The sequence below is a fragment of the Asterias amurensis genome, chromosome 3 (assembly GCF_032118995.1).
Source record: "Asterias amurensis chromosome 3, ASM3211899v1".
In the NCBI taxonomy this organism is placed as follows: domain Eukaryota; kingdom Metazoa; phylum Echinodermata; class Asteroidea; order Forcipulatida; family Asteriidae; genus Asterias; species Asterias amurensis.
The window spans coordinates 24399673-24413878 of NC_092650.1; the positions used below are offsets into that span (position 1 = coordinate 24399673).

A 14206-nucleotide genomic window follows, 5' to 3' on the forward strand; every position below is an offset into this window, starting at 1 on the left:
AAATATTCAATGTATGTATGTGGCTGCACTGCGCAGAATGTAATCAAAGGGCGAAATCTTGGTTAAAATCTGAATTTTTGTTCACAATCAACACCAAAAAGACTTGAATGCTCCTCCACCCCTCAACCAGATTCTAAAAAAAATTCCTCCTTAAGTTTGGATGACTCCATAAGACAATAACCTCTTTCGTCAAAAACACAAACTAGTCAAGATAAATGATTTGGTCCATGAAAGAACCATGTGGCACAGATGGTGAAGGATTTGTTGGCGTTTTTATTTTGTCCCCTGCTCTTGGTTTTAGAGGCGCTCAGGTGTTTCCACTGGTAACGGGTAAGGTGTCTCATTGGGAGCTGGGTACAAAGATGTGGTGGTGTCACCCGGTGGTGGTGGGTAGGGTGCCGCTGCCTGACTAGGTGTTAGGTAGTGCTGGGGTACCGCACCATAGGGTTGGGCAGTACCCTGTCTAGGTGGTGGATAATACACATCAGCACCTTGGGGGTAGGGCGGGGCACCCTGAACAGATGGTGGGAAGGGCGTATTGCTCTACTGCATCTGACCGGCCGGTGTACAAGGCTGGTTATAGTTAGTGGTTGTAACACCTGGGTTTATGGCACTAACTGTTAATATATCATTGGGTTGGACCCTTGGGTAATTGTAAGGCATTGCAACGACATCATCGTAGGATGGAGGGGGTGTCGCCCCTTGGGGTGTTGGGTTAACGGTCACAACCGGTTGGGATGGACTGTAGTACACTGACTGAGAATCAGTCACACCGGACCTTTCATGAACTGTGACCGACTGGTTCTGGGCCTGTACTGAATTGCCTCGTGCCTGTGAAAACCGACAAAATACAGAAGATTATAGTAAGGGATGTTAAATTTGCATCTGTGCTAAGGAATATTATTTTGTGTTACTCAACACCTGATGAGTGTAAAGCACTGCATATGCATTCCAGAGTCCTGGGAAACAAAACTCCATTACACATATCACTTGCGTGAGAAGGAGCTGCGAACGGCCCGCCAAACCGCAGAGTAACAAAAGAAAACCCTGACAATGCCCCTGTCTGACCCGTGGAAAAAGTTAGGAGACCTCCTGCAGGACGGCTGATAAGTGAGCGCGATTAGATCTCTTTGTACCGCCAAAGTTGAATCATTGGAGACAAGAATCGTGAATATACACACTTCTTCAATTACCGTTTGTGGTGTTAACATGGAAATATCATAGCATATTTTTTCTTTTTTTGCGACTTTCCTGTCACTAGCAGTGGTTCAAAATTTGTGTATTGGCACAAGAGGGTGGTTGGTATTCAACTGTGTTTTTCGTTTTGGTGGGCGAAAGCGTACACAAAATTTATCAGGTCTCAAAAAAAGTAGTTTTTCTTTATTATATCCATACGACATACAGCGCCATAGTTGAGTGAAGAACCAAGTGCACACGCGCAAACTCACATACGCCAGGTCGCCCATTGTTTGTGTAAGGTATGTGGGTGATTACGAGGTGTCGTTAAACAACCGCGGTACCACGGGTTTGACTTTTGAAGTCCCTTTGTTCGAGCTCCTTCTCTTCCTTCCTCCATGGTCTTACCACTAGCCCACTGAGATTGCCCAGTAAGAATCCTATGAGTAAAACCAAAAGTTATATATAGAAGTATTTGTTTAAGCCACAATCTAAAATAGGGATCTTTGGTAAGATCACTTTCGCAACCACAGTGAAAGAGTTCTAATTAGAGCATAGGCCTGTATCTTTTTCTTACTGCATGACAGGAATCTCCGATCGATGATGTGATCCAACCACACAGTTTTTCAGTCATCAGCTTAATATGAAGAAAATAGTTTCTCCACAGTTAACTGTAGGGGAGTGTTTTTTTTGTCCAAGGGATGAGTTTTGAATTTTTTTTTAAAAGCCTAAAACTGTTCGTCAAGGGAGGTGAACTCACGTAAATAGGGGTTTATTGCTTAATTTTTGTTTTACTCGCAAGCCCGGTAATTTCTGGTTGGGTGCTAGGGACTGTAACTTTGACAAGCTTACCTGGGTTGTGGTTTTTTGTGAACAGCAGGCACAGACAACTGCGACGAGAACAACTACGCCAAATATACCTCCAACAACGATACCTGCTATAGCTGCTCCAGATAATCCGTAATAGTAAGCTGATGAAATGTAAAAGTACTACAAGTTAAAGGCGCGGGACACTATTGGTCATTACTCAAAATAATTGTTAGCATAAATACTTACTTGGTAACAAGCAATGGAGAGCTGTTGATAGTATAAAACATTGTGAGAAATGGCTCCCTCTCAAGTAACGTAGTTTTTGAGATAGAAGTAGTTTTCCACGAATTTGATTTCAAAACCTCAGAGTTAAATTTTGAGTTCTCGAAACCAAGAATCTGAAAGAACACAACTTCGTGTGACAAGAGTGTTTATTCTCGCAACTTCGACGACCAATTGAGCTCAAACTTTCCCAGGTTTGTTATTTTATGCATATGTTGAGATACACGAAGTGAGAAGACTGGAACCTTATTCACGAAGCCTTCTTAGGCCTTAGTAAGCACTTACGTGTTACTAGTTCGTTCTTAGCGAGTTGCGTCATATTCACGAAGCACTCGTAACTTCAATCGAGTGCGTAAGTCCTTACTAGTGCTACGTGGGGTGTTTTTGGCTTCGTAGCGTTTTTTTAAACCCTTTCCCAACATTCCTGGCCAATATTTTCGGGCGAATTGAGCTTTATGTCAATTACAACAACTTATAATATGTTCTACAATCCTTGCGACATTTTCTCAAACTTTCTCAGAAATTTTGAGAATTTACTAACCTATTTTTTCTCACTTTTTTAAATTTTTCGTGATTTTGTTATTTTATTTCGTCATTAAATATTTATTTATGTTTATTTATTTATTTAATATTAATAAATAACTTGGACGGTTTCAAGTCTCTGATTGGTCAAAACCCGGTCACGTGTGGGAGTGTTAACGGTGGTATAAAGACCGGCTTTGGAAAATAGCGATTAAGTGGCCACTAAATCAGCATACATTGTGTAAATTTTGCGCGTTACCTGTATCTCATGCTTATTTATATCCCTGTTATAGTTTCATTGCAACTTCGCGCACTTACGCGTACGCGCGCTGAAAATGTATCAATTTTGAATGCGCGCGTGTAACCATAGATATAGAATTAAATAATTCTATTCTATATCTATGCGTGTAACATGTGCGCGCGTATAAACTGACGCCGAGCTCATGCGCGCGTTTTAATGCACAAGGAACAGCTATCGTCCAATCATTTGCCTCCTTTGACCCCAGTGAAGGCGCTGAACAGATCATTATAGACCTTCTTTTGCAACGTCACAGCCCGAGTTTTTGCCAACCCAGATTGGAAAACTATGGAAAGCCATAAGTGCAAATCAAGAAAAGATCGCTATTTTTGGTAACAATGTTACCAAATTTGTTAATTTTGTTCAAAAACAAAACAACTAATTATGAGAGGTATTTTATTTAATTGAAAGTTTGCAGAAAATGTTGAATTTTGTTGAAACATCTGTTTTTACGATTGAGTGTTTTACTAACATTCGGCCGACCATGCCAACCAAGGCGGTTTGTTTATCAACAAAAGAAAGGTCTATTTCAAAGAGTCACTGGTCTCAAAGATCAGTAATGTGATTAACGCACGAAAGAGATGGGAACCATCAAAAGCTCAAATATGACCCCTGAACATGTCTGGAAGTACCGCTGAGAGAAAAGTCACAAAATTTGGACAATTGTAGCTGTTTAATTCGCCAAAAAAGGTATTTATTAATGGGAATAACAGTGTTCGTACCCGGTCTTCACTGCGTGGTAATGACCTTGGTTGGTGGCTGGCGCTGTTAACGGACCTCGCCTCCGGCTCGGTCCGTTAACAGCGCCAGCCACCAACCCGGTTATTACCACGCAATGAAGACCGGGTACTCGCACTGTTATTCCATAAGTAATAATAATAGTGGGCATGTATAATGCGCGGGTATCCATCTAAATATGCTCATGGCGCAGTGACATAACCGGGAAAAAGTTATGAAGTCCTCATCAGATGAGGCTTGAGGGAAGTTTTGAACAAAGCTATTGATGGAAAAAGTATAACATGATCCGGCAAGTCGTTCCATAATGATGGAGCAGCAGAAGTAATTGATTTTTCACCCCATGATGTTTTGGCCAGGGGGTTTCCTTAAAAGATGTTTGTTATTAGATCGCATATAGACTGGCGGTTGGAAGTATGGGGTTGGAGTCCTTCTGAGAGATATGGTGATAAAGTGCCTTTTGATATGAGCGATAGACATACACAAGGATCTTGAAGATGATTCTATCCTTAATGGGTAGCCAATGTAGATCTTGTAGGATAGGTGTGATGTGACTCTATAGTGTTGGACCGGGTTACAATTCTGACGGCAATATTTTGAAGGCGAGACAAGCGGTAAATGTATTATGCAGTCCATAGAGGAGAGAGTTTCCCCATGTCAAGTCGGGAGGTTACAAAGGGGCTTTATGAATAAGGCCCCAGGTCTCTGCAGTTACCAATAGTGTCCATGTCTTTAAGCAGTTGCTAGTTGTATTGAGCTCTTTTTGTTTAAATTTCAGTAGAACTTGAGGTAAAGTAATTGCACAGATGCCAGGAAGTGACTAAGTTTCCCCAGCACTTGTAAATAAATGTCAAGCAATTGTAAATGCTTTCCACGTTACAGTCATCTCAGGTTGACACAGTGATAACCCTTGGACTTGGACACACAGTGACCCTTTACTTTAAACAGATATTTAATTTTTGAAGTAGACGTGCCATTGCAAGTGAAAATGGTCTTGCCCTCTCAAAGATGAAAATATAGGCTTGCATCAGTTGGTGGTGAGATGATTTTGAAAAACTAGACAAGATAAAAACTTACGATCGTCATTATCCTCAATGCAGATGACACCAGCATCTTCGCTATGGACACAGTTAATAACACTGTCTGATGGACACCATCCAATGTTACTCTCTGAGCCAGTGCAGCTGACGTGGTTTAGAACTATTTCCCCGCTACCCTGGCCAAAGTGGGCTGAAGATTTGGCCGATTGTGCACCAGAGGAGCCAAGCTGTCTGCACACCACTGTAGCATCAATGATGCCCCAACCGTTATCACACACTGTTCCCCATGCACCGTCTGCATACACCTCAACACGACCCTCTAAATAGCTGGTACCATCCACAAGACGTACATCATATTCTGTATAAAAGAGTGTCATGAGAGAATTGTTATTCACATTTTGTTTACGTATGCGTACCTACATATGATTTGAGGCATTGCATGGTGAGGTATCAATATATAATATTTGGTTTGCGGTAACACTTGCCAGGTAGAGTTTGTTCTTAGAGAACTGTCTTTCTATATTCTATTATGTAAGTGACATAAAGATCCTTGTCATTTGATTGGTGGAACTTACTTCACGTGACATTCACTATAACTCCCATCCGCACCGGCGATCAAAAAGACCTATTCGCCCATGAGGGAAAAGCATTTCCCATTCAACAGTTAGGATCATCCTTGTTCCCAATGTTTTAGAGCAGTACAGCGCCGTCGCGCTGCTGCTAAAACAAAGGAGCACCTGTGCAAAAGGTTGTGATCCGATTGCTATTAGAAATCAAATACAATTTAAAGGGACACACCGGCTCACCGTGTACGCAGTTTAGGGCTGTAGAATCATAAATAATGTTTTTATAGATGGTTGCTGTAAAAAAAAATCATCAAAATGTCACGTAATTAGCGAAAAATGATTAAAAAACCCAAAAGCGGTAAAAGGCCAGCCTAAACGTGTTTCCAGCCGTTGCAACTGTCAAGTCTTCGTGGCATCGTCGCACAATATTGCAAGTAGACTGGTGCTTTGTTTATAGCAACGTTTTACTACGACGCAGCATAAGGATCCAGTCTATCCATAAAGTATAAACAACCAGCGTATACGGATCAGGCAAATCCTTCGACGATGGAGGTCGTCGTGCTTTGACGTACATCCAAAGATCGTCACGAAGAACACAAAAAACTAACCCAGAATATGATGGGACAGTGACAAGTAAATAAAGCATTCCTGGCACCAATTTAGTCGGCTGGTGGCCGACTAAATTTTTGGATAGTAAAGAAATTTTGTGAGCAGTACTTTCTGCTAAACAGATGAAACTGAGGGGCCCTGTTATTCACAGTGAAACATTTTATAATCTCGGGGGGGGGGGGGGGTTGGGGGGGGGGGGGGTGGGGATTCGGGGGGGGGGGAGGGAATCGTGAGGGATTCAAAAGCATCCTTGTGAGAATGTATTTTGAAATGTAAGCGTAGCTGCAAATCTTGAAACGTAAGCCTAGCTTGACTCGGGATTGAAAGCGTAATTTTTTATTTTAGTGTAACAAACCTAAATGATGTATATGGATTGTATGGATATGGAGTAGCTGCGTAGTGTGGAACGTAACCATATCTTTTGGAACGTAAGCATATCTTGGAACGTAAGCATAGTTGGGTATCTTGGAACGTAAACGTAGCTGAGTATGGATCGTAAGCATGGCTGAGAAGCTGTGTAGCTGAGAACGTAGTCTTATCTTTTGGAACGTAAGCATATCTTGGAACGTAAGCGTAGCTGGGTATCTTGGAACGTAAATGTAGCTGCGTATGGAACGTAAGCGTAACTTGACTCAGGATTGAAAGCGTACCTTTTGTATATATAGCGTAACTTGAGAAGGAACGTAAGCAAAACTTGGAACGTCATATTTTGGAAGGTATAAGCGTAGCTGGATATCTTGGAACGTAAACGTAGCTGCATATGGAACGTAAGCGTAGCTTGACTCGGGCTTGAAAACGTACCTTTTTATATTATAGCGTAACTTGAAGGAACGTAAGCGTAGCTGAGTAGCTGCGTAGCTTGGAACGTAACAAATAATACCTCAACAATCTCAAAAATAACCCTTCATTCACAGAATTAAAAAATATTTTTTGACAAAATTATGCTTTGAGGGAATTTTTTTTATCATATTTTGTTCAACCTTTTATACAAAATTATTGTTCACCTGTTCTTTTTCGATCGGGGGCTCCTGTTCTTTTAATCCTTTTTTTTCTTCTTCATAAAACATGTTTTAAGCTACTCACACAATAACACTGTCAATATAACAAAATGCGTTATTCCTACGTTTTGACATCGTCAATCTTTTTTGATTGTTTCCTGAAAACTCCTAGCAAAAAGAAATTAGGAGCCATGAAACAAAACAGAGTATAATATGGAACGTCGCGATCATAAGAAATAACGGATTTGACACGAGGTGTACCGACTGACAAACCCACGATGACAAACATGTACTCTGATGTCTGGCTCCCAACCCCTCCCAAGCTCACGGCGAGACCCGCAAGCTGGGAGTTCATAGCGCCCGGTATTACACCTCCAGCCCCCCACGAGACACGGCATGTGCGGTACGTGATATGCCCCGAGGCTTACGTTCCGATTGCTCCACGCTGTGGGGCCATATAACAAGCTTCCCTTACACGGACTCTTTGAATGCGAATCTTACGTTAGATTTTTCACCATTATTTACATTTTGTAGCGATAATTTGAATACATGATCTTTTTCGTCAATTACTCGTTAATAATTTTGTAAAAAAAAGATTAAAATTTGGTTTGGTAAGTTACTTTTAGACGGCTGGAAGTAAAACTAGCCCGGAAGGTCACGTGATTGTTTGTACCACTTTTTGGTTAGAACAATCACGCGACCTTCGTTTTTGTTTTAAAATGCTCAAACACGGCCAAATTTGATGATTTTTTTTAAGGACTGTTCTTCTTCATTCCCGGAAACCCGTTGAATACATTTCTTAGTCTATTTTGTAGCCCAAATTGCCCAATTTGGCCGGTGTGTCCCTTTGAGTCTTTTTCTTCAGCTGCGCCACGCATCTGGAACTCTCTACCACTTTAATCTTAGATCTTGTTGCTGTACCACAACATTCAAATCTCTTCTCAAAACTTATCTTATGTCACAGGTTTTCAAGGACTAATTTGGTTGTGTCTGTTTTTCTTTGTTTTGTTTTGTTTGTTGTTGGTTTTACTGCGCCTTGAACGCCCAGCAGGGTGGATACGTGCGCATTACAAGTCTTCTTATTATTATATTATTATTATTATTATTATTAAGCCTCAATATACATTATCTAAGTCATGTTAGTCTGTAACTTTTCGGCGAAGGAAATTGTAGCGTTATTTGTTGTTAAAAGATTTATTATATTTCACATGGTGTGTACTTTAAAGACAGTTGACACTATTTGTGACCCGCTACATGAAAATGAGTCAGATGTTGACAATTTCAAGGATTGAGTTATATGCATGGCTGGAAAGAACACACCAACAGCAGTAATTTGGTATAGTCTTAGCTTTAATATGTATCGCGTTGCTGAGTTACTTCCGTTTGAAATTAGCCAATACATTATTTTTTTCTGAAAAACGAATTACAAGTAAAGTGATGTTTTAAACTACCATTTCGCGCAAAAGGATACAAATTAGACATGAGTTTGATCAAAATTGTTGTATTCATTTTATTCGTTTTATTAGTTTTTACTGTGTTTGTGGAGGTTCTGTATCGCTACTTTGTACATTAACCGTGTGGTGGTCAACTTGGGCTTCGGTGGAATGAACATGTATTTGGCTGTATAAAGTAAGTGTTGTGTTGTGTTCATCTGGATATGGCTTCGCAAAACAAAATGGCTACCCACGGGAGTAACAAGAAAGTAACAAGACCAGATTGGATCCTTCCTGCCCAAACTGTTCATCCTTAAAGCTGTAATAAACCAGACCACAGCATCATCGGTAGTCCAGCATTCTCCAGAAGTCGATCGGAGTATACAGTTGAGACCAGACTATTTCCCGAAAGAGATTTACAGGTTTGTGTGAACACATTTACCAGTCACTGCTACTCTCTAGCCACGCCATGCAAGCTGTAAACATCACTCACAATTATCTTATGAGCTTATGCAAGAATTATGTAGTTGTGATGATTTATTTTAAATGTTTATATTATTTTCATTATTTAATTTTTATTTTATTTATTTCAGACAATAGCTACCTACCTGTACCAGGGTACGAATTGCTACAAACCACACCAGCATCTTCACTGTGGCCACAGTTGTGACTTGTGGTATATGGGCATTGGGCGAGTTTAGTCTCCAAGCCTGTGCAAGCGACATTATCCATAACTATGGCTCCACTACCCTGACCAAAGTAGGCTGACTGTTCGGCTGATAATGCATACGTATAACCAAGTTGTCTACACACCACTGTAGCATCATTGATGCCCCAACCGTCATCACACACTGTTCCCCATGCACCGTTTGCATACACCTCAACACGGCCTTCTGAGCTATAGCTTCCTCCAACAAGTCGCACAGAAAACCAACCTGTTACAGTTAATGAGTTACAAAATATAAATAACTAAGGGAATAAAAGGGTTGCGACGAGTTCTTTAACGGCCGTTTAAAACAGGCAGGGTCGTTGCCATGTGATACATGCCCGACCCGAAGGTGAGGGCCTTTATCACATGGCAACGACCCTGCCTGTTTTAAACGGCCGTTAAAGAACGAGTCACTACTCCTTTATTCCCAATCATAAGTGCCTTTTTGGTTAAAAGGCGTAATAAAGTAAGAAACTCTGTAAAACTTATCCTTTTCCGACGTGCTTGAGCTCTGTGCGTACGACGTCCGTGTGTTGCACTGTTACGACTGAGACGCCCAGTTTCCGGATCATATCCGTTCGTGTGCGTTGCAGTCTCGGTGCTAGATGTACTTGTTTTCCTGTCACACACAGCGCGGCCAACTCACCGACAGGGCCCGCATCGCTCGTAACAAGAAAAGTCTTGCACCAAGACTAACCGTTTATAAACGGAGTCCAGCTGGTCATTATCAACCGTTTAAACACCCCCACATGACGCGCTCACCACCAATAGGAATAGCGAAACTGTCTGAGGTATTTATTAATAAGGGAATCAATGTGTGGTGAAGAGGTTTTCAACTGGTGGTTTAAACCAAACGAGGTCTGTTTCTTGATAATTTTACCGATACGAAGTCGAGGTTAATTATTTAAGAACCAGGCCTCGGTGGGTTCAAACCACTGGTTGAAAACTGATCAACACACTTTGATTCCCATTCATAAATACCTTTTCGGTCAAAAACATCAACACTTTTGGTCAAAACGTAAATTGTAAGGCCCTCGGGTAAACAACTCTTTGAAAGGGAATGCTGTGTTGCGTGATGTGGCACAACTGTCCCGGCCATTGGTCTCAACCAATAGGAATGAAGAAACTGTCTTTTAAGCACAGGTGCAAGCTCGTGTGTCACGTCCATGTATTTACACTTTTTACTGGTCATGAACAAAGGTTTATACACACCCACGTGACGTGCTCTCCACCAATAGGAATAGCGAAACTGTCTGATGTATTTATGAATGATGTTTTAAGCGTTCATTTCAAAAGAGCACAATGTTCATCCTTGCATGTTGGCATAATGCAAAACATTCGAACTATCAAGTATATTTACTCGTCAAGTTCCTGTACCTTAAACTGAACTGAAACCATTACTGAATTATACACCCATATCTAGGCTCGTCAGAAGACTGCAAAATAGATACAAAGACTCATCAAGCAATACATAAAGACCAGGGGTCGATTTCACAAAGAGTTGGGACTCATCTTGTCTCGAGTTAGGACGAGTAACTCGTCCTAACTTAGGATTAATCTTAAGGTCTGCATGCTACAGTGCAGGGTTGGGTTGTCTTAAGTTAGGAAGAGTTTTGTGAAATCGACGGTAGCAGTTAGAACCAGACATCATGGGAGGTTTTTACACCTCGGCCCTTCTACGACAAAACAGCCCAACTCAACATTTTTTGTTTCTTATATAAACATCATTTCTAGTATATTTAGGGAATTTTTTTCGAATTCAAATTTTCAAAGGGACACCGATTTTTACGCAGTATAGACTGTGCAAGTCTCGCGCGGATTTGAACTTCCGGCGGGACCATTGTGGTCCCAACCTTATGGGGTTTTACGTTGGGGAGATTTTGTTTCGTCCATTACTTTAGTTTAATATAGTTTATGACCATAAAAATGACATATGTTGTTAAAAATGTAATACTAATTAACAACATATGTAAAAGTAAAAATGAAGTCAACATAATAACGAAGAAAAACCGATATTTAAACTTGACCTCAGGTCAGGTTACTTGGTAAAAATTAAGAATTTGTGCCCATCTCCGATCACGAAATTTACGCAGAAGCTTTTTTGGTCGCGCGGGGTGAAAATCCTTTTCATTGGTCGTTTAGGCGTCGGCTTCCTCTTTAAACTGCGTCACGCGTTTATCTAACGCCCTTGCGATCATCATGCGTCCGCGTTTAAACCAGCTTTGAGTAGTTTCACATTCGGGCGTAGATTTACAATAGACTGTGCAAGTCTCGCGCAGATTTGAACTTCCGGGACCATTGTGGTCTCAACCTTATGGAGTTTTACGTTGGGGGGATTTTGTTTCGTCCATTACTTTAGTTTAATGTAGTTTATGACCATAAAAATGACATATGTTGTTAAAAATGTAGTACTTATTAACAACATATATAAAAGTAAAAATAAAGTCAACATAATAACGAAGAAAAACCGATATTTAAACTTGACCTCAGGTCAGGTTACTTGTAAAAAATTAAGAATTTGTGCCCATCTCCGATGGCCGCGCGGGGTGGAAAGCCTTTTCATTGGTCGCTTAGGCGTCGGCTTCCTCTTTAAAATGTGTCACGCGTTTATCTAACACCCTTGCGACCATCGTGCGTCCGCGTATAAACCAGCTTTCAGTAGTTTCACATTCGGGCGTAGATTTACAAAAGGGGTTTCAATACATTTAAGATCAAACAAACATCCTTGTCCCAGAGTTTTACTTTTGTCTATATATAGACTTTAACCGATAATAATGTGTATTAGTTTAAAAAGCTAAAACTAATTTAAACAAGCTCTAATGGGTATTTTTGTTGTTCAGATTCGGCATTAAGAAAAAAATTAAAGCAAAGATTTGATTCATAAACAAAATAAGTTCTTCAGTTGTCGTGTTTTCTCGCTCCGGTGCGCGCGAGACTTGCACAGTCTATAGGGGTTTCAAAAAATTTAAGATCAAACAAACATCCTTGTCCCAGAGTTTTACTTTTGTCTATACATAGACTTTAACCGATAATTGTGTATGTTTAAAAAGCTAAAACTAATTTAGACAAGCTCTACAGGGTATTTTTGTTGTTCAGATTCGGCATTAAGAATAAATTAAAGCAAAGATTTGATTCATAAAAAAATAAAGTTCTTCAGTTGTCGTGTTTTCTCGCTCCGGTGCGCGCGAGACTTGCACAGTCTATTACCACCCCCCATTTTTTCTTTCTCAAAATCTCATTTTTGAACAGTGGAGTGAAACTCTAATACTGGGCTCCCACTGGATCCCGCAACAGGATTAGTTGCAAGCGTTAAATTGCCGTCGCGTGCCCACTTGGGTATGCTTGCGTATTGATCCTCCTTTTGGGAACGAAATGGATTAAAAGTTTGCCAATGAAGGTCGTCCACACAGCAGCACAGGGTGGACCACACAGCACAGGGTGGCTTTATAGGGACGCGCTAACGGCAGTCAATATTTGAGTAGAGTATGATCTGATGATGACCTATATGATGGACTTATTTGTGCCATTTATTATTTAAAGAAAGTACATGTGTATGAATAAAAAAAAAAAAAAAATGCATCAACAAATCACGTGGGTTTGGGTTTAATGTGGACGCGTTGTACAGAACATTTAGTTGGTATCGCCACGTGACACCAATACTGCTGTATGCTTTACTTGCAATTCTTATTTGTCACCAAATACAAGCTGTGGCAACTTGTAGTTGCGTGGTGCGTGCTGGGAATAGAAGAAAAAAAACACCCCACTGATTTTGCGCCATTAGGGCCTACCGGATGTGTTCGCCCAAAAATTGCGGGGTCTGATCGCCCTTTACGTTCCCACTTAACATTTGATCGCCAAATTCCTGTTAAGATTGTTATTAAATTTGTCATTATAAAAAAATTAATAAAAATAAATAGACTTTTTCACAAAGTCAGAATCCATTACTTTGGCGAGGATCAAGGGTTTACGATTGCATGCAAAAAACAGCAGACCTGTACTGTGCGCTTCAGTTTAAAAATAATCTTTGGGGAATTTGTTTGTTTTTTTATATTACTTTGACTTACTCTGTCCAACAACATGTTGAATGCTTATTATAACGATGCAGTTGAAGATTGCAGCGGATAAACTCATTGATGGTAGGATCCTCATGATGGAGGGGTCAACTTGGAGGTCAACTGGGGTCAACTGGGGGTCACTTGGTACTTAATGAGCGTCAGTTCCACTTCTTTATCACCAAGACTCACCAACTCACATCCTGATATTGTTATAAATAAATAAACAAGAAATTAAGCAATTATTACCTGTGAAGCTAATCAGCATAAAAAAAAACCAAGTGGAAAATGTCTTTAGTTTGATCCAAACTCAGCTGGGCCCATTTTAATAAAGCCTGTCATCAGACCAATACTTGCTAAGCACAGACAATTATTGCTTAAAGCCATTGGACCCTTTCGGTACAGAAAAAAAAATAAAAGTTCACAGATTTACAAATAACTTACATGGTTTACAGAAGGTAGTGGTGAAAGACTTCTCTTGAAATATTAGTCCATGAAATGCTTAACTTTTTGAGAAAACAGTAAAACAAAATCGATTCTCGTTAGCGAGAATGACGGATTTATTTTAAACACATGTCATGACACAGCGAAACGTGCGGATACAAGGATGGGTTTCCCCGTTGTTTTCTCCTGACTCCGATGACCGATTGAGCTTAAATTTCCACAGGTTTGTTATTTTATATATATAGAAGTTGTGAAACACAAAGTGTGGGCCTTGGAAAATACTGTTTACCGAAAGGGTCCAATGGCTTTAACAAAGTTACCTGAAGTTTACATTGCTGTGACTGGTGCCCCTCTCAATTGTTGCTTAGCAAAGCAATTTGTCAAGCAGTATTTTTTTCGGCTGAACTGCTTCTTGAAACTGGGCCCTGATGTCATCAAACAGCCCACCTGCTGAAGACAGATTCTCACGCCTCGAATTGCGCTCTTGAAGGGGCACGGCAATTTACCTCTTGTAAGGGGCACTTGTAATAGA

At 40.5% G+C, this 14206-nt stretch overlaps 1 protein-coding gene across 1 annotated transcript; it reads right to left on the bottom strand.

Moving 5' to 3' along the window:
• Positions 1-297: 297 nt before the first annotated feature.
• On the bottom strand, positions 298-13327 carry LOC139934786 (scavenger receptor cysteine-rich domain-containing group B protein-like). The gene is made up of 6 exons (XM_071929191.1): positions 13243-13327; positions 9078-9404; positions 4901-5221; positions 2029-2147; positions 619-831; positions 298-513 (listed from the first exon to the last, which is right to left on the bottom strand). The coding sequence occupies exons 1-6, from the start codon at positions 13325-13327 to the stop codon at positions 298-300; spliced, it is 1281 nt and encodes a 426-aa protein (XP_071785292.1).
• Positions 13328-14206: the final 879 nt, after the last annotated feature.